The sequence below is a fragment of the Festucalex cinctus genome, chromosome 1, assembly GCF_051991245.1.
Source record: "Festucalex cinctus isolate MCC-2025b chromosome 1, RoL_Fcin_1.0, whole genome shotgun sequence".
In the NCBI taxonomy this organism is placed as follows: domain Eukaryota; kingdom Metazoa; phylum Chordata; class Actinopteri; order Syngnathiformes; family Syngnathidae; genus Festucalex; species Festucalex cinctus.
In genome coordinates, this window is record NC_135411.1 from 25,255,046 (window position 1) to 25,274,568 (window position 19,523).

The following is a 19,523-nucleotide window of genomic DNA, read 5'->3' on the forward strand; positions in this document are numbered from 1 at the left end:
TACAAGAATAAAATTCTCTATTTTTTTAGATTTATTTAAAAAAATATCTTATTTTCTAAAAAATACAAATCAAAAAATAAATAAAGATACTGTATTTTCCAGTCTTATTTTTCCAAAAAATAAAAAACAAAGTTAGTTTACGCAACCATATTACAACAAAAAACACATTTTATTTCAGGAGAAAAAGTTAATTTATTTTCACTGTATTTCAAAATATAATGAGAATGTTTTCATACATTTTTTTCAAAAATACAGCTGTGCCTTGAGATGAGGTGATTGGAGTTTACTTCTCAAACACTCTTACCTCAAATCATCTTTCCCCACTGAAATGAATGGTAATACAATTAATCTGTTCCAGACCCCAAAACACCAAAAATAAATGTTTTTCATCAGAAAAAATTGCACTCAACTATACTGTACTGTATAAAAGTATACAATGACATTTGCTCTCTACATAACCTGCAACTTCACAAAAGCTGACTGAACATATTGTTCTTCCTTGCTCTTCTGTGGTGTTGATTGGCGGTTGACAAACCAGCCTGAAGGTGCATTTGTGCCACCAAATTTCTGTTTGAACAACTGTCGATAAATTGTAAACAAAGACCTTTCTTGCTATCTGACATGTACGACGACTCGCTGTTGTGTTAAGTACTGCAATATAGACCATATATGACCAGGGCTGACTGGTCAATTTTGGGGGCGTTGTTTTTACATCGGCTGGACTCAATCAAACTCATTTGAATTAATTACCGAGACCTCGAAGACGCTGTGGAAACACAATTCTAAATTCCCTGCTGAACTTTTACAAACAAGACCTCCCTTTACCCAGAACTCAAAGTTCCTGGTCTTGTTGGTGGAAAAACAGCTATTATCAAGAAAATTATTTGGGTTGACTTCCCCTTCAAGTATCGGTATCTAGTATCGGCATCTTTCATGTTCTTCGATACCTTGAAATAACGCAGGTATCGGCCCGATACTGATACTTTGTATCGGTACTCACTCATAATATTGAGGAGTTGTCTTTAAATATTTTTCATTAAAAAAAAAGGTTAAAACTAAAAATAAATAATAAAGACTACAAAAATTCAACTTTAGTCTTAAAAATGTATAAAATATACTTTTTTTTTTTTTTTTTTTCCTAAAAAGCACTATGACCTTATTCTTGTAAGACTGACACTTTATTCAAGGTGTTTTGTTTTCTGTGTGGCCTTAACACTCCTTTCTATTTTTGTATCCTGAAGTGGGGATGTTTTTTTCTTCTTAAATATTTGTGTTAAGTGTACATACTTCATATCATAAAAAAATAGTAACACGTTGGGAAATTTAACATGAGACACCTTAACATGGCCTAATGTATCATGTGCTGTTTTCTCGAGACAATAGTGCGTCTGTGGTTATCAGTAGCTGAGAAAATTCAAATATTGACACAACATTGCTTGGAAACGGTTCCCTTAAACCACATTTCAGTGACTCATAAAAGTCTCCACCCACGCGCAACTTCCCCCCCTGACACCTGTCACTGGTTTCCTGTACATTGTACACAGTGGGTGTGTGTGTGTGTGTGAGAGAGTTTTTTGTATCAAGTGTTAAAGTGAAGTGTTCAGTTTGTGTTGCACATGTAAAATATAGGGCGAAAACGCACTTTTGGGGACTATGTGCCATTGACTATGTAAACAATGTGTTGTTACCTTACATTCACTGGCCACAACATTAGCTTGGTCAAAATTGCCTTGGTGGTGTCCCTTCTGAATGTTCCTTTTGTTTTTGAAAATTTAGCCCAAGAAGCCAATTTCCATTCGTAATAAGATATTTAATAGCAACGTCAATCATGTGTAGACCCACAAAAAAAGTCTCAAGAAACCATGGCCACTAAACCACTGAAAGTTTGCTATTTTGGTTTGAAGCAGCCATTTTTTTGTGTCTGAGTAGAGTTGAGTTAAGGTTGAGTTGATTGTAGGTGGAGGATGGTGGCAAAATGTGTTGAGTCGCCTTGAACCACAAAACACTAGAATCGCTACATGACATTTTGGAAAATTCTGCCCCAAAGCCAGTTTCACGAAGTAACATAACATTGAATAGGAATGGCTATCATGAGTAGACCAAAAAAAAAAAAAAAAAAAAAAAAGTCTCAAAAGACATGCTCAAAAAATGCACAGGAAGTCTGTCTTTTTTTTAATTTTTTTTATTTTTTTAAAGCATAAATCTCAGTGTCATTTTCACAAATTTTCTTGGGCATCTTCAAAAGTGAACTTGTCCTTAGGATTTTGTCCTATTGCTACCAGATTTGGACCATGTATACGCAACAGATGGACGGTGCAAAATTCCCAAACATTTAAGTTTGTGTCAGAAGCACGTACTGTTAGGGATGTAACAATATCCAAACATTACAATATGATATTATCACGATATGAAGGTCACGATACAATAATAATAATAACGGTATTTAAAAAAGATGACAATATTGTAAAAAAAGAGAGCTCATACTAAAAAAAAGCACAATATTGTGCTTTTGTACATAACAATCCATATAAACCATCTACAATTGCTAATAACAATAGTGTGGCACTTACTTGTTAATGCAAGAACACATTGATCGTTTCACAAGCAAATTAGGTTCGCCTTCATCTGACAATTAGCATAGATTTTAAACATAGAAGGCCAAAACATCCTTAATGAAAATTAAATTGCACAAATAAACTAGCCACTAGAGGGTGCTAGAACTGCACAAATGGAAATCAACCTGACTTTTTTAACAGATGTGTTCCTTTGAAATATTGTGAACATGACGACGACGATATTGTGGCAGTTTTTATATCACGATATTGCCCTTATCATGACATCCCTACGTACTGTATGTCCAATAACTCATCGCTCATGAAGAGGCCGGGAGTGCAAGGTGGTCATCACATTGGATGCGTACTTTTGTACAAAATGTTTTCAAAAAACACTACTGACATTTTGTTTTGAGTCCAAAACCTGCTGATGTGTACCCGACGTGTACTATAAATACTGTAAGAGGTAAAGTCACACCTTAACCCATAGGCTGCTAATTTCAATACTGGCTTAATTGAAGTTGATACCAGTTCAAGCAAATGTGAATAAAAGTTTACCAAGCTGCCTCATTGTTGTCATGCACCGTGACGCTTTCTGGTCTGTGCAACATGGGCGGCTGCACAGGTTGTCATTTGTGAGGTATCATGTTCTGTTTGAACAATTTTTGTTTGCTGTGCTGTTTGCTGTCGACTGACGATGCATCCCTAACGCAGGCTACTCACCGTGGCGTGGCCCCGGCTAGCTGTCTTTCTGTTTTTATCATGCATTTTAATCCTAAATCTAGTTTTAGTGTACATAAAGATAGTTTAAACGCAATTTGTTTTAATAAGTGTAGGGGGGGGGGGGGGGGGGGGGTATTCAGGACAAAATCACCAACAGAAATGAAGACAAGCCCTGATCTCTAAATTGTGAAGTAATTTGTTTGTTTAAATCCTGTATGTAAAAAGTGCCTTTTCCAGAGTAAAACCGGCAGACTCTGCCTTTAAAGGACAATGGGCTGTATCGGAGAATTACACTCAAAGGAGAAGAGGGCCTTCAGTTGGTCTTATCCACATCTTTGAAAGAATTGGTGTTCACTCGTGCTGTCAAAGTTACCCCGGGTTTTCACTGGATGCGGTTGCGGTGCGGTTGCGGTGCGGTTGCGGTGCGGTTGCGGTGCGGTGCGTCTTGACTGCGTGCTCCGGACCTGTCAATTTTTTTGTCAATCCACACCGGCTCCGCACAGCTGCGGTCCGGCAGCTCCGTCGCCGCCCACTTCCCAACGTGTCTCGCGGGACCGCGCGCGCGCGATCATGTGGCATTTCACAACGAGAGGTGGACTTCTTTTGATTTAACTTTTTCTTCTTCTTCTGCTATGAGATTCCATGCAGCATCCTTTTTTTGGTTGTCCTTGTAAAGTATATTAATAACGAGAGTCGGGTCAGTGCGGGTCCACTCTTTATTTCTGTCTTCCCCGTCCGGCTGCCGCTCAGTACGGCAAGCGAGACGGGCACAACAAGCAATCGCGAACATCAAACTACAATACATTACAGTCCTTATAAAAAGGATGTGCCGTGTCATATATTATTTTGTGGTTTTCCACCTCCAATATAAACCTCTCCTCGTCCATGTTCGCTGGTGTCTAAACCGTGAATGAGCACATGGCCCGGCGACGCCCACGTCACGTTTTGCTGAAAAACTTGAGAAATAGGAGCTGGCGAGTATTTTATTCTGAAAGGTAACCGGAAATTTATTTTGAAACTGCCTCGGTCTTCCTGTCCCGCTCGATGTGTTTTGTGCTAGCTTGCCATTTGCCGGAGGCCTACCGCTGCGGCGTCCGGCAAAAATAGAAAATAGGCTATCCTTGCGGAAGGCTTGCGGCACGCCGCAGGCCTTCCGCAGTCGACACGCAACGCACCCGCAAGCGGTGTAAACTGCACCATTCGAATGAATGGAATCTAATTGCTTGCGTCGCCGGACCACACCGCAACCGCACCGCAACCGCATCCAGTGAAAACCTGGGGTTAAAGCGTTAACTAATTAATTAATCACAAAAAATGATCGCATTAATCATGTATTAACGCAGATTACCGTAATCACTTAATTTTGACCGCAGATGATCCTTTAGCTGACAGCTACATTAAAGGTAGCACATGTGTTTGAGCAATAAACATAACTACATTCATTAAAGTAAAGCATTTAATAAATGCATATGACATTCAAAATATTTGTTCGTATCAAACCATCTGGGTCATAACCCCCCCCCCCCCCCCCCCCCTCCATTTTAAATTATGCAACTAATTAACTGATTACAAAAAGAGGAGGACGAGCGTGTGCAGTGGCTAAAATTTTTTGAAGACGTCCTCATAACATTAAATGTCGAAAAAAATTAACACAAGTGCTCTTTAACTTTGGCGGGCAAAAACATTGATTTAAAAAAAGCCTTTTGAATTCAGCAATTTACTCATTTGCTCGCCACCATTTTCACTTAAGCAACGCCCTTCGCTCCCGGCTGTTTTAATGGATTTTGAGTGATTTTGCAATGGCCACAGAATATTGCGTTCTATTTCTATAAAATCATGGACCCTACCAAAAGGAAGATTAGAATCTTTTTTTTCCATCAAGAAACAAAGTATATTTGTATCGGTTTAGCATGACAAACAATCTATATAAATGTTTACGTCACGTGACTCCGGGGAGGCAAGGTATTCTTTCGCCCAGGACGCGAATCTATCAAGAACCACCTCTGATCGTGTCTATTGTGCCACTGAAGAGGCGGGGCATTACTTGTTTAAAGTCCGAAATATGAGCAGAGGAGCCACTTTCTTCATTTCACAAGCAACCATGGGCAAATAGCAACCGCTGCTACTGTATTCTTGTGCTGCAAACTACGGGACCATCACAAAGTGCACATTTTGTCCCCTTCTCCAGAAGCTTTGAGTGCATTATTGCCGCTTGCAGCAAAACATGAGGCTGACCTGCCTGTGCGCTGACCGGTTTGAGGACCGCTGCCAGAATTTCAGGGATGGACACCAACCGGAGGCATTTCATCCCAGCTGTGGAGCACCAGTCCATCCATCTCTGTATGTATGTTGACTGTTCTATATCCTTGATTGGTGTGCCCCAATTAATAAATATTAAACACACATGCAGTAAGCTGTACAGCTTTATCATTACAACACACACATGGAAATGATGCACGTGATGTGACTGTCTGTCAAGTGTCAACTGAGGAGTGTGTGTGCGTGTGTGTACTGCTCAGTCTACTTCCTCGTGAAGTGACATGAGGCTGGTCGCATTTTTGTTCATCTCTCTGCTCCAAAGCTGTAAAGGTAACATTGCTTTTTGTTTGTTGTTTGGCTTAGTGCCAGTAGGATACAAGTGTGGAACAGGAATTGTAATATGACTGAATGATGTCGAGAAAAAAAAAAAAAAAAGTCATAAAATTTTAAGTTAAGTATATATATCGTAAAAGTGTTGGTATTCATGAGAAAAGACATTTAAAAAGTAGCAAAATTGTGAAAATATGGTTGTTATTTTTTTTTACCTTCATGGTTTTTATTACGTAAAATATGGAAGAGACTTTTTGTAATAAAACAATTGCATACAAAGTTTATATTTTATTAACATAAGCCACATTATCAGGAAGCAGTAATGAGTAATGTTTTTGTTTTGTTTTGTTTGTTTTCACACAAAAAAAGCTGTTTTTTCCCCCCACCCAAGTTAAAAAAAAAAAAAAAAAGCATAGTAAACGAATAAAGCCTTAAAACAAACCTAAATAGCATAAAAAGTTATTTGTTCTTTGAGAATAAATTGTAATTATTTGTTGAAAAGTTATATTTTTCAAATTTAAAAAAAGTATGTTTATCTGTTTATCTGGTTTTGCTTCTGGTTTATTTGCATGGAGATGTTCTGTTAATGAGTCGAAGAGGAGTAAAAAATTCTGCAAATGCTCCTAATGCTACTTTGTATTTGTATATTTTATGTCAGGTTTTTAAACCCTTTAAAGTACTTTGTGACCTGTGTCTGTGAAAAGTGCTATACAAATAAAGCTTACTTACCGTACTTATTTATTTAGTTAGTTACTCCAAGCTTGCTTACTATAATCTTCAAATAATGAGTGGAAAAAAAGAAAGAATAACAGTTGCATTATCACAAACTGAAATCCCCCGACTTCCTCTTTTCTAGTTGCCTTTTTTTATTTATTTATTTTTTTAACATTGGACACGCTATACTGAGGTTATATAAGTTACTTGTTTGGCAATATGTTTGAATACTGTACTGTGCTGTCTATAAAAAGTATCAAATGTGTTTGCTAGATGTATTTTTATTATTTATTTTATTATTGATATTTCTGTATATGGCAGGACAACAGCTTTATTTCATGTTGCAGATGTTTCGACAACACAAGATTATTCTGGTTTATTTATATATTGTGCACATATTTTGCTTAGTTGTGTTAATCTGTTTTTAAATGTTATATTTTTAATTAAATTATCAAAATTGAATTATCCTGCGATTGGCTGGCAACCAGTTCAGGATGTCCCCCGCCTACTGCCCAAAGCCGGCTGGGATAGGCTCCAGCACCCCCCGCGACCCTTGTGAGGGGTACAGAAAATGGATGGATAAATTGAATTCAGCCTTTTCTTTTCCTGGTCATTATTTTGAATAGAAAAAACAAAACAAAACAAAAATACATAAATATGATTGTCGATCATGACTAATATTAAATACTTACACTGTAACAAATTTTACAGTTAAATTGGCCAGCCCTATAATGCGATTTAAATAATTGATTCAATATATGAAAACATAGAAGTCGGATTGTTGAAAAAAAAAAAAAAAGTTTGTTTTTTTTAAATAGTGTAAGAATATAATTTTGTGTGTTTTATGATTAACATCTACAGCAACAAATGTCAACTATTACAATGTTTTGAATATCGAAATGAATATCATCTTGAGTCGAGAACTGTATCGCTGCCAAACCTAATCAAACCAAATAGAACCTATGGAGGTAAATTGGCTGCAAAAGTGACACATACTCGTAACATGAGGCATGTACCCGTACATAAAATTCACACATACGGAACTGCATATTTGCATCCGTCAATAAGTGCGCGGCCAAACAGGTTGCGTCACGGTGCGCCGGTGTTATTTGCGCGTATGTAAATTAGGTCATTTGCATACATTTGATGCAAAACATGCCCACCCCAATGCAAATGAGACTCATTGGTATGCAGCGTCTAATTCGCTAACGCCAGCGCAAATAGCCACACGCAAATAACGTTTTTGGTAAGCGTGTATTAACCTGACGCACCTCGATCTCCGGCAGTGCATGCCATTTGCCGCACAACATGCGCGGCTGATCACGCAGAGAGGAGAGCGAGAGAGAGAGAGAGAAAGAGAGAGAGGGGGAATTTTCCCGTGCTAGTTTAGGACACATCACGTAACCCGGGCTGATCGACAATGGCGGGGAAGCATTTTACGATCATTTTTACGTGCCAGATGCATACTGTACGCCCACGCCAACCTCTGAAAATATATTTTTAAAAAACGATCGCACCATTAATTTGTAATTTATGAATGAATGACATCGTTGTCGTCCTCTCTGCTCTGCACAGCTTAATGACAGCTTAAACGCTTACTCTCGGTCCAACCTCGCTTTCTGATAATGTCATCTTTCTCGCAACTGTTACGATAACAGCCATGTTCTTGGCGCAAATCCATTGCCATGTGTGGTAAATCAGGTGCAAATTTGCTCCAAGCTGTCAGTTTTGTGGGCGTGTTCGCGCCGCTATATGATTAGAGCAATATCCTTAGTGAATAGGTGGGTAACTGGGCGCAGACTGCGGGTGCAGTTGTGGTGCAATATTTCGCGCTAATACCGGACGCAGCGCATGCTTAGTGAATATGCCCCACAGTGTTTAAGGGGCAGAATGTAGCGCGGAGGAGCTATTTGGACTGTGTCTTACCAATACCACCCGTGCCTTGCTTTGAAAGACCGCACTCGGTTAGCCGTTAGCACAGAGCACCAAGAGGTGTCCATGGGCACTCTCAAACCCCTGTTTACATCCGTGAATGAGTGAGTAAAAAATAAATAAATAAAAATCTGTGCGTGCTTTCAAATTGCCGCGGGAGTGACGTCACGCAGCCCGGCCCCGTTTGCGACACACCACCCCCCTGCTCTGCGATTGGCTGGAGGGGTGTAAACACTGTCTTCCCACAGAAACGTCCCGTTGTATACAAAACAAACACAAAATGGCAAAATACAGGCTGGGGGGGGGGTGCGGGTTTAGGACGAACTCACCACCAGAAATGAAGACAAGCCCTGATATGTAAGTTGAGAAGTAGTTTGATTGTTTAAATCCTGTATTTAAAAAGTGCCTTTTTCTGGCAGACAGCGCCTTTAACAAACTTGGCAATAAAAAAAGAGAATTCAACTCACATTGTACTGCAACTGTGCTTTAGTGATAAATAATTTTATGCTCCTTAGTTGTTGTTGTGTATGTGTGACTGCTTGGGTCTGTTAACCGAATACTGTGTATTGCTACAATTCGTCCGTGCTGTGTGGCTTGACTAATCAAAACAAAAGTTTGCCACTCACTTGTAAACGTTGTTTAGTGGACCAGTGGACGCAGGATTCCCAGCAAAGTCAACTGTGTCATCCTGGATCGAGGTTTGGCATTTGGTGGTCATTGTGTCAACGTCGGCTAGCGAAAGCGCACTACTATCTATCCCGGAAGTAAATTTGGCTAATGCACGTTTCCAGAGCGTGCGTCTCCCCCCACCCCACCCTCCCAATCCCGATTGTCATTGGCTAGCCGTCGTTGTCAATCAAAGCTACATCTGAAAGGAGGCATGTGGTTGGCTGGCCATGCTTTACTTGAAAGAGAAGGCGCACGTTTACGTGACTGACAAAGGATGAAAAAAAATGAAAAAAACAAAAACAAAACTCCTCTCCCTGTCGCCCCTTTTGCTCACGAGCGCCCCTAGCATTTGCCTAATCCGCCTAATGGCAGGAGCACCACTGGTAACACACAAATTACACTAATAGTTATGACAAGAATTAATGTCCTTATAACGTCATTAATTGTGCCCTGCCCACAATGCACTGTGGGAGCAATATATGCAAAGCAGGTAGATTTAATACGTCTGGAACGTATACCGGCAAAGTGTTGCCGCGTTCAATTTGCATTTGTGTTATTTTTCGGAACAATATGATGACAGTTCGTAATTTAGGGCTGGTCCACGAAACTCTGCAGAAAATGACGGCAATTGCATATTATATATATATATATATATATATATATATATATATATATATATATATATATATATATATATATATATATATATATATATATTATAATTGCAAGTTATATTCTGTTTTTTCCCCGATGCAGCCCACTTGGTAACATATTTTCCTCCATGTGGCCCCTGGGTAACATATTTTCCTCCATGTGGCCCCTGAGCTAACATGAGTTTGACACCCGTGTTCTAGAGGAAACCTTGCAATATAAAAGAGTTTTCAGTGGAACGTCCTATGAAGGTTCTAGATGAAACCTTGCAATATAAAAGAGTTAGTGGAATGTTCTGTGAAGGTTCCAGATGAAACCCTTGAGATACAAAATGGTTATCAGTCGAACTCTCTGTGAAGGTTCTGGATGAAACTCTTGGAACATAACAGGATTCTCAGTGGAACTCCCTGTGTGAGATCTAGGTGAAACCCTTAAAGGGTTCTTTGTTGAACCTCTCATACAGGGTTCTGGGTGGAACTTTTCACAGAAGGTTCTGGGTATAACCGGTTATGTTCTTGGTAGAACCCTTTTACTGATAACGTGAGTTGAAAACGTCCTAAAATTAAAATGAATGAAAATAAAAATAAAGAAAAAAAAGACAAAAATGAACTACAGTTATTAGCTTGCAACAAGATAACAAACAATCTATAAGCAATGTTTATTTGCAGAAAAGTAACTCTTAAATGTCGCCACAGTGTGCCGCAGCATCTGATTGGACAATAGACGTCACGTGTCTGTCGGGAACGTGCACGAAGGTGCGCCTTACACATCAGCGCGGCTGGCTCTACGACAATACGCCTCGGTTCTTTTAGGTGCCAAAAGAGGTGCAAAAGTGTGCACGCACGCAGCTCGCTTTTTCTCAAGCAATGAATGAGAAGAGCAGATTCGTGCATTCGGAACTGATGATTCGTGTCCATATGGTTGAGAAAGAACGTTTGATAAAGTTTAACCCCCGATACAGATTTGCTGTCAGAGTATTTTGCAACACTTACGCATACAGATCATGTTCTACGTGCGTGTGGCATTTTTGTATCCGTTTTAGCGGCGATATGGTGCCGATCAACGCAAAGTGTCGCAACTGCATATTCGAGAGCTCATGTTTGGTGATTTGTATCAGTGCACTTAGAAAATATTCCCACGATATGGTTGTGTTTTTTTTTGTGTGTGACTACAAATCTTCAATTACGCATATGCGCCTTATGGTTTACGGGTACAAATATGCAGATACGTGTGTGTGCAGTTTTTGTACATGCACATGCCTCACGTTACGGGTATGTGTCATTTTTGCACCCAATTTTCCTCCATCCCTTTCTGCCCTGAAAGATATTAATTTTTCAAAATTGAATAGGAACCTGTGGTTTGAGATATGTATTGAATCGGCCTCATGCCAGAAAGTCCCACCCCTACTTTTGTGATACATAAAATTTCCCCTAAAAACTAATGACATATAATTAGAAAAAAAAAAAGAAAAAAAAAAGGCCTATATAACACAACAGCATTTTCCCTAAAAATATTCCTGAAATACATTTTCTATTCTTCTAATTTCAAGTTCCTGATAAAAAAAGAAAAAAAGAAAAAAAAAAAGCAACAAGTGGGCAGCCTGATACCGATTCCTGGTATTGATATTCGCCCATCCCTAAATATAATAACAGAAAAGTTTGGGCGATCACTTGTTCAATTGGTATATTGTGACATCTGCCCAAAGACAGCTGGGATAGTCTCCAGCATGCCTGTGACCCTCGTAGGAAAATCGGTTTGGATAAATGATGGATGGCTATATTGTGACATTTTATTCTGGTGTGTGTGTGTGTGGTGTTTTTTTTTTAGGGAATGGAGCAGAGCCCAAGTATGTAAAGCTGGGAGCAGACGTACGTTTGGATGTGAAGGAAGTCATTTTTACGAAGAACAGAGACCTTTTCTACTGGAGGGTCAATACAACTGACATTCTAAGATCACATGAAAATAGGACAGGCGTGAAAATATATAATAACTACAACGGAAGAGTGACGTTATTTGAAAACTTCTCCTTGTTATTAAAATGTGTACAAGAGCTGGATGGTGGATATTACACTGCAGCACTCAGTGGTGATGGAACACAGTTGGCCAACTACAATGTCCACGTTCAAGGTATGTCAATTTAAACAAACTGAAATGAACCACATTGATGTTCCTGAAAACCGCATCATGCTCCGTGTTAAACTGACCCAAGGACATTGTCACTATTACTGAAAAACAAATGCAACAGGAGGGTTTAACATACCATGGGACAGTGACCCAGGAAAATTAATTTTCCTAAAAACAATTGTAACGAGAGCTAAACTTGAGTTGAGTGAAATGAAAGTACGTAAAAGTTACACATCAGATTGATCCCAGATCATCACCGTTCCTTCTTAAAAGAACATATCAGGTTGATTTGACCCTGGGTGATTATTATTAGTATTGTTCCGATGCCGTTTTTTGGCCCCCGATAGCGATACCCAAATTTGCAGTATCGGCCGATACCGATACAATGCTGTCTGCCATTGGTTCAGAGCATTCAAGGGCCAATAGGATAGCTTAGATTAGCATGCAGTGAACATATCATGTATCAGTGAATGTCATGTACGAGCAAGATACAAGATGCTGCATCCAAAATCCTAAAGTAGCGTTGGAATTAATGGTATCGGCATGTTACTTGTGACTTGTGACTCACCGATGCCGATACCACTGTTTTATTGCAGTATCGGCGCCTCTGCCGATACCAGTATCGGTATTGTAACAACACTCATTATTATTAAACCTGAATGAAAATAGGCAGGTCAAGCTGGTTCACATTGACCCAGAAAAATTATTTCTGACTCCGCTAAATATAATCAGAGGGTTATTTTCCACCTGTATGCTAACCAGTCGACTTTACAGCCGCAGTATCTCCCGTCAAGCTGGAGGTGGTATCGGTGTCTGCCGACTCACACTCCTGCAACTTGACGGTGACCTGCAGTACCGACAAAACTCAGCTCAATGCCACTTTTGGATGCGACCATGATCGCTGCGATCAGGACGGAGGCGATCTACCGGAGGCAGCTTTGCGTTTCTGGGCCTTCAATTCCTCTATCGTGTGCGAGCACAGCAACCAGGTTAGCAAGAGCCAGGATGCAAAGGCGGTTCCGCAAGTCTGCCGTCAACATGACGGTGAGTACGCAGTTAACCAGGAATCTAGTCGGCTCTTTCATGCAAAAGTCCCGCAAAACTGGCGCAGAAGCAGAATAGTGCAGAACTGAGTCTTCTTCTTCTCTTTTGTTCTCCTTGGCCCATTAGGGGTATCTTCTGCATCCTCCTGTCTATCACCAACTGCCCTCATGTCTTCCCTCACTACATCCAGCAACCTTCTCTTAGGTCTTCCTCTTGCTCTCTTTCCCGGCAAATTCCTACTTATCACCCTTCGACTGATATGTGTCCTCTGGTTGTGCCTGAACCATCTATGTAGGCTCTGTCAAACTGTTCCCCCAAAACATCGAACCTTCTTTGCTCCTCTGATAAGCTCATTTGCAATCCTATGCATCCTCATGACTCTGAAAGAAAGCCCCCACATTTCATTTCTGCCAGCTCTGCTTCCTGTCACTTCTTCAGAGCAACCGTCTCTAACCGTCCGGCACATCATAGCCTGCCTCAACACTGTCTTATAAACATTTCCCTTTAGCGTGCACGCTTCTGCGTGGTTGTTAATGCATTCATTTCGGCTGCATTCTATGCTATTGTGACATTTAGTGGTCACTTATTCCACACTGTCTTTCAGGAAATAATACATGATTTATTATGCACTTTCTGTGTCTTTTGTAGTAATGACTATGGCATAATTAGTCATAGAAAATACATTAGTAAACATTCAGTATTCTGTTTTATAGGCTTTTTTTTTTCTTCTTCCTGCCACAGAATCCAACGGAAGCGCAATAGCCACCTGGATCTGCATACTAGTAGGAGTCCTATTTGTTGGCCTTGCCATTATCGCAGGATTTACTTTATTCAGTAAGTGAAGATGTTAGTAGTTTTAAACAGTTGATGACTTGCACCCCTTACCTTAAAGTTAGTCATTACATTAACCCCAGTGACATTTAGTCATTGGTCTTATGTCCCTTTGACCCTTTGGAACCCTTGTGCCGATATCTTTACTGTAGTCCTAGTTATTGCCTCCCTTACGCTAACCCAAGTGCAATTTAATCAAAATCCTAAACCTAGCCCAAGACTTTGACCCTTACGCAAAAGCATGGTCCCCCTTACACTAATCCACTACTATTTAATCTAAATTGTAAACCTAAGATTCAAAACGTTCTCATACCCCAACTCGATTGGCTCCTTTACACTAATGCTTGTATCATTTAATCAGCATCCTTAAGCTCTCAAAACCCTTATTCTAATATCGCCACCATCTTTGCAACTCGAGTCCTAATCGTGGCTGCCTTTACACTAACTTTCGTACAAATCCTTTTCACCGTTCCCTAAACATTAACCATTGTCCCCCTTACATTAATTCTTAATCTTAAGAATTAACTCTGTCGCCATAAACTAACCTTTTGGCCCCTTATCCAAACCCTAACACTTTGTCCTTATTGATATCTGGTGATACAACTGTGGAGAAGCTGTTACATTACTGGCTATAAACTGTGGTTCATGTTATTTTAGTAAAGTTCTCAGTGTCTTGTGCAAATACCCTACAGGAAGAAAAAGATGGCCCACCAGGCAACATGAAGTTTCTCTGGCAAGTCCTTGAACCGAACTGCTAAAAGGCACAGTATCCAAATATTAGTCAAATATTTGCATTTGATTTGCTTGCAGGGGACCAACCCGCCACCAAATGCGAATGTCAATATCAGTGATGATGCAAGTCCAGACTCCACCTACTCCTTGGTGGGACAACATGGCGAGACCATGTACGCTCAAGTTGTCAAGCCTCCACAACAGCAGGAGATGCTGGAAGCGGATCCAATGCTTGTCCCGGGGCCCAGTAATAATCCGTTATTATCATTGTAGTCGCAGGGTTGCTGGAGCCCCTTGCAACCCTTGTGAGGAAGAAGCGGTTAAGAAAATGGATGGATATACATATAGTTAAAAAGTATACATAGTAAAAATATATCTATGCTATATATATATATATATATACTCTAAAATTTGGGGGAGGGTTCTACTGTTTACTTTGGAGGTGCTGAAGCATCCCCCAAAATTGGCTAAATATGCATCTGGATTTGTCTATCATGGGCAGATCTAAAAAATAATAATAATAATAAAAAATAATAATAAAAATAATAATAAAAAAGTCTCTAGAACCAGCGCCTGAGAAGAAAGTCTGCCATTTTATTTCAAGCATCCATCGTGCTAATTTTGGCAGTTTCCAGGACTTCTTTAAAAAGCAAATTCGAACTACAGATTTTGTCAGATTTCCACCAAATTTGAACCTCGTATATGAGACAGCAGGACAATGCTAAATTGCCAAGGATTGAAGTGTGAGTGTAGTTGAGTTTGGGATCAAATTCAGCTGCGTCAGTGCAACAGCACATGACATCGCTTTGCTGGGCCGCGGTTGACGGCTTCTTTCTTTGGCGGTGGTCCTTATACATGCCAGATCCATCGCACCAGCATCTACTGAAACTCAAACAGAATTCGCCTCTCCCTCCCGCAGCTCGTTGAATCAGTGGGTGCTGGTGTCTGTGGATCTCACTTTGCTTTATCTATCCTTCCCTCCTTCCTCTCTTTAGTTTTTCCTCTGGTCACTTGAGATCTTAATTTATTAGAAGTATGAGGTTTCTGGGGTTGGCATAAGACTCTGGTTTTGTAACCACGCAGGAAGTGTTTGGTTGGTGCTGGATTTCACTTTGATGGATTGGATGTACTGGCTTCTATGGATCTCACTGCCTCATCGATCCTTCCCTCCTTCCTCTCTTTAGTTTTTGCTCTGGTCTCTTGAGATCTCATTAATTTGTTGGAATTTAGAGACTTCCGGGGTTGGCGTAAGACTTTGATTTTGTAACCATGGGGAAGGCAGGAAGTGTTTGGTCGGTGCTGGATTTCACTTTGATTTATTTTTCTTTTCTTTTTATCTTTTCTGACCTTTTCTCTGGTGTCCTGACCATTAGAACTTCACGACTCTGGCGAGACTCTGAAGTACCTGGTTAAGGTGAAGGGTAATGGGATTTTTTTAAGGTTTTAGGTAAATTAATGAGTATAAATTTATACATATTTGCATGCACACGCACGCGCACACACGCACGCAAACGCACGCACAAAAACGCACGCGCACGCAAACGCACGCACACACACATACACAGAAGAAAAAAAAAAGAGCAATGATGATAAGACGTTGAATCAGTAAGACTACCGAATGAACAATTCTGAGCTCGTATAACAAAAATATATATATATATACAGCCATTTCTCCCATGGACTCTGAAACTGTGTTTATTTCGCATAAAATGGGGCAATGATGTCATCTACTGGTGGTTGAGCATCAGTAAAGTTGTTTCCAAGTTTGACATTTACAGTGGAGCAGAATCAGATTCTTCCCATCTATCCCCACTCTGAAAAATTGACAAGTATACTTGTCACCGGGAGTGAATGAGATAACAATCACATACATACATACATACAACCTATACAACCATATATCTGAGGTCCTCCTCTTTAGCACTGATCTCAGCTTCAAGGGCCTTCACTTGAGCAACTTTTTCTTTGTGGGTTCTTCTCAGGACATTAGACTTTGAAATCAGGTGAGCCATCTTCGAGCCAGTTCTTGTTGAACTGGCATTTAGCCATTTTCTTACAAATTGACTGTCCACACTCCCCGTTCAGACAAGCTAACTGCAATATCTTGGCGGAAAGTCGGGAACGTATACTTGAAATGTATGTTACTCGGTAGTGGACAGAGTACCGAGTCACCTAATTAACAATGTTACATTCACACAAATAGTGAAGGGGCTTTGTAAGATCACTCTTGGATTAGCGATTGTTACTTTCAATGAGTTTCTTGCCTGGTTAAATAAAGGAAATGAAAAAAACAAATGTTTCGATTAGCTTTACTCGCTAGCGTTTCATTGCCAGAGCTGTACAGTGTGTTCACACCGCTGGATGTGGCCGCTTCATTGACATTCACACACACCAGAGATAGTGGCTTTGCTTTGCTTCACAAAAATGGACGGCGGGCCGCAAATGGCCCCCGGGCCGTAGTTTGGATACCACTGGGTTAAATTGTTGAGTACAACTGAAGAATTATGTGCTCCTTTACCAGCGCCCCCTGTGGCAGGCAATACATGCAAAATAACCATTTCAGTCTTTAGTTCATGACTGAAAAATGGCCACAAGAGCGGGATCCGATACCAGTATCGATATCCGTCGCGAGTGCCGATACCATGAAATGTGTCCTGGTATGATCGGCCAGATACCTGGTACCGGTACTCGCCCATCCCTAGTTTTGAGTACATTTTACCAGTTTATTTTGAAAAAAAAAAAAAAAAAAAAAAAGTTATGTCAGGGTTGAGGAATGAACCCACAAACCTCAGGTTGGATAACAGCCACTCTACCACTTGAGCCATGCCACTCCTGCAGCGTTTTTTTAAATATTGATGGTGTCGGGAAGCCTGGATTGGCTGGCAACCAGAGTGTACCACGCCTACTGCCCAAAGCCAGCTGGTTTCAGCACCCCCGCGACCCTTGTGAGTAGTGATGGCAAAGTGAAGCCACATAAAGCAGTCAAGCCCTGCAGGGAAATACTTCACACACACACACGTAGGGGCATCAAGATGATTCATTTCCTCGACGACGCCATCATGTGGACAGAAAAATGTATAACATGCTTGGTGCATGCAATAAAATGGTGGGGTGTAAATCATGCTCTGAATACAAAAAAATATATATTTGAAGAGTGTTTTAACATGAATTGTTCTGTTACTTTGTCTGTTTGTGCTTATGCAACAAGTGAAAATGTGAAATAAGGAGGTCAAATAAAGTGCTTATTCATTTTTATTTAAAAACAATATGTTTAGGAAATTCATGTATGTTTTTGGCAAATGTAAACATGTTTAAGTGCACTTGTATATATAACCAGGTTTATACATTGTATTTAAAAAAAATAGTAAATTAGTATTATATTAATAATGAAATACTTTTAAATATATAAATTAAAAGGGGTAGGACTAGATAAGTTTCTAACTTTTTCCTACTCCCTTTTGAACATGTAAATTATGATTGATTTTTTTTTTAATTGGGATTTTCTTTTCTTTTGCCGTTTTTTCCTGCCGTTTTGTGTGTTTATATGTTCAATAAATCAAATCAAATTGTGTTACCCAAAAAAATAAAATAAAAAATAAAACTCAATGTCTTTTCTGTGGCAGAAAAGAGAAAGTTGTCATGTGTGCAGCCGGAAGCTCCAGCCTACACACACACATGCACATGCCCACACACGCACACCTGTCACACATCTGCTGCCATAACGTCATTAAGCTCGGCAAAAGATACATTTGCGGTTGTTTTTGCCCCCCCCCCCAAAACATAGAAAATAGACAAAAGGAAAACAACTGATTTTGGAGGAAACGTTTTTTTAAGTGGAGGAGTTGTTCACCCCTCCTCACTTGAAGTTAAAGCATAATAAGCACTTGTTTACTTCTTCAAAGTGAAGTATATTTTCACTGTGTTGTATACTGTATTCATTTATAACCACACACCCGTTAAAAGTAGAAAACAATCTATATCATAGAATGGAACGTCTTTTTTTTTTTTTATGTGTGTGTGTGTGTGTGTATGGGTGTTCTGCCCTCCGGACATCAGTGCCGACTCGCTTCTCTTGGCATGACAGCACGCGATGATCGGGTGGTGTCTTGTCGAGTTCAGACTTGTAGTGTAATTACACATCCGGTCCACAACACGGAGCGAATTTATCGGGTAATGTGACAGCGCGACTGTCGTGAAAGACAAAAAAAATTCATGTAGTTTGAATTTGGCATAGCAGTAACTGCCGGTATCCTAATTAGGGCTTTCTGCCGAGAGGACAAGGGCCATGCACACGTGATACTGAGGTTAAAAACAGGCAAACGGCTGCTTAGGCAGATAAAATGGGAAGGATTTTCACCAAACATAACATACTGATGAGCTTCAAAACTTTCAGACAAAGCTGTTGCACTTCAAGGACAAAGTCCAGAGAAGCAATATCATCAATGTTGTTTTTCCAATTCAGTGTAGCGTAGTTTGGCACGGATTGCAGCAGCCCCTACCTTGGCGAAACCAACAAACACTTACACAAGCCAAAGAAGGGCACCAAAAAAGAAGGGACAATCCTTGAGGACAACAATGTCCAGATTCTGAGCAGTGAGAGCAGATGGTTTGAAAGAGTTGTGAAAGATGACAAAAGGACCCCAACAGAAATGTCATCACTTGTCTAATTACATCTCTCCTCAATGATTGCCTCACACCGAAAAGTAGACTCTAAGAAGCTGTTTGCCACCAGGCAGGTGAGCAAGCAGTTGGTCTGCAGGACAGTCAGTCACAAAAACTCGTGTGACCATCCCCAACTCGAAACATAAAAAGGTGGACTCCACACCTAAAATGTTGAATAGAAGAAGCCCTTTTGATATAAATTGAAATGCTTATAACAACCAACAAGACCCAGTTGCCTGAGTTCAACTATTGCAGTCTTCTTTTGCTTGAATTTGTTACAAATGTTTGTGGTTTTGGGGA

General features: G+C 40.1%; 1 protein-coding gene across 2 annotated transcripts; it reads left to right on the forward strand.

The window, feature by feature from the left end:
- The first annotated feature begins 5,355 nt into the window (after positions 1-5,355).
- LOC144021313 (uncharacterized) lies at positions 5,356-18,138 on the forward strand. Of its 2 annotated transcripts, none has more exons than XM_077525500.1 (6): positions 5,356-5,615; positions 11,658-11,957; positions 12,729-12,998; positions 13,740-13,832; positions 14,522-14,562; positions 14,640-18,138. In XM_077525500.1, the coding sequence occupies exons 1-6, from the start codon at positions 5,558-5,560 to the stop codon at positions 14,832-14,834; spliced, it is 957 nt and encodes a 318-aa protein (XP_077381626.1). In that variant the 5' UTR covers positions 5,356-5,557; the 3' UTR covers positions 14,835-18,138. The 2 variants fall into 2 exon arrangements, with proteins under 2 accessions (XP_077381626.1, XP_077381634.1); XM_077525508.1 differs by lacking the exon at positions 5,356-5,615 and adding an exon at positions 5,789-5,864.
- Positions 18,139-19,523: the final 1,385 nt, after the last annotated feature.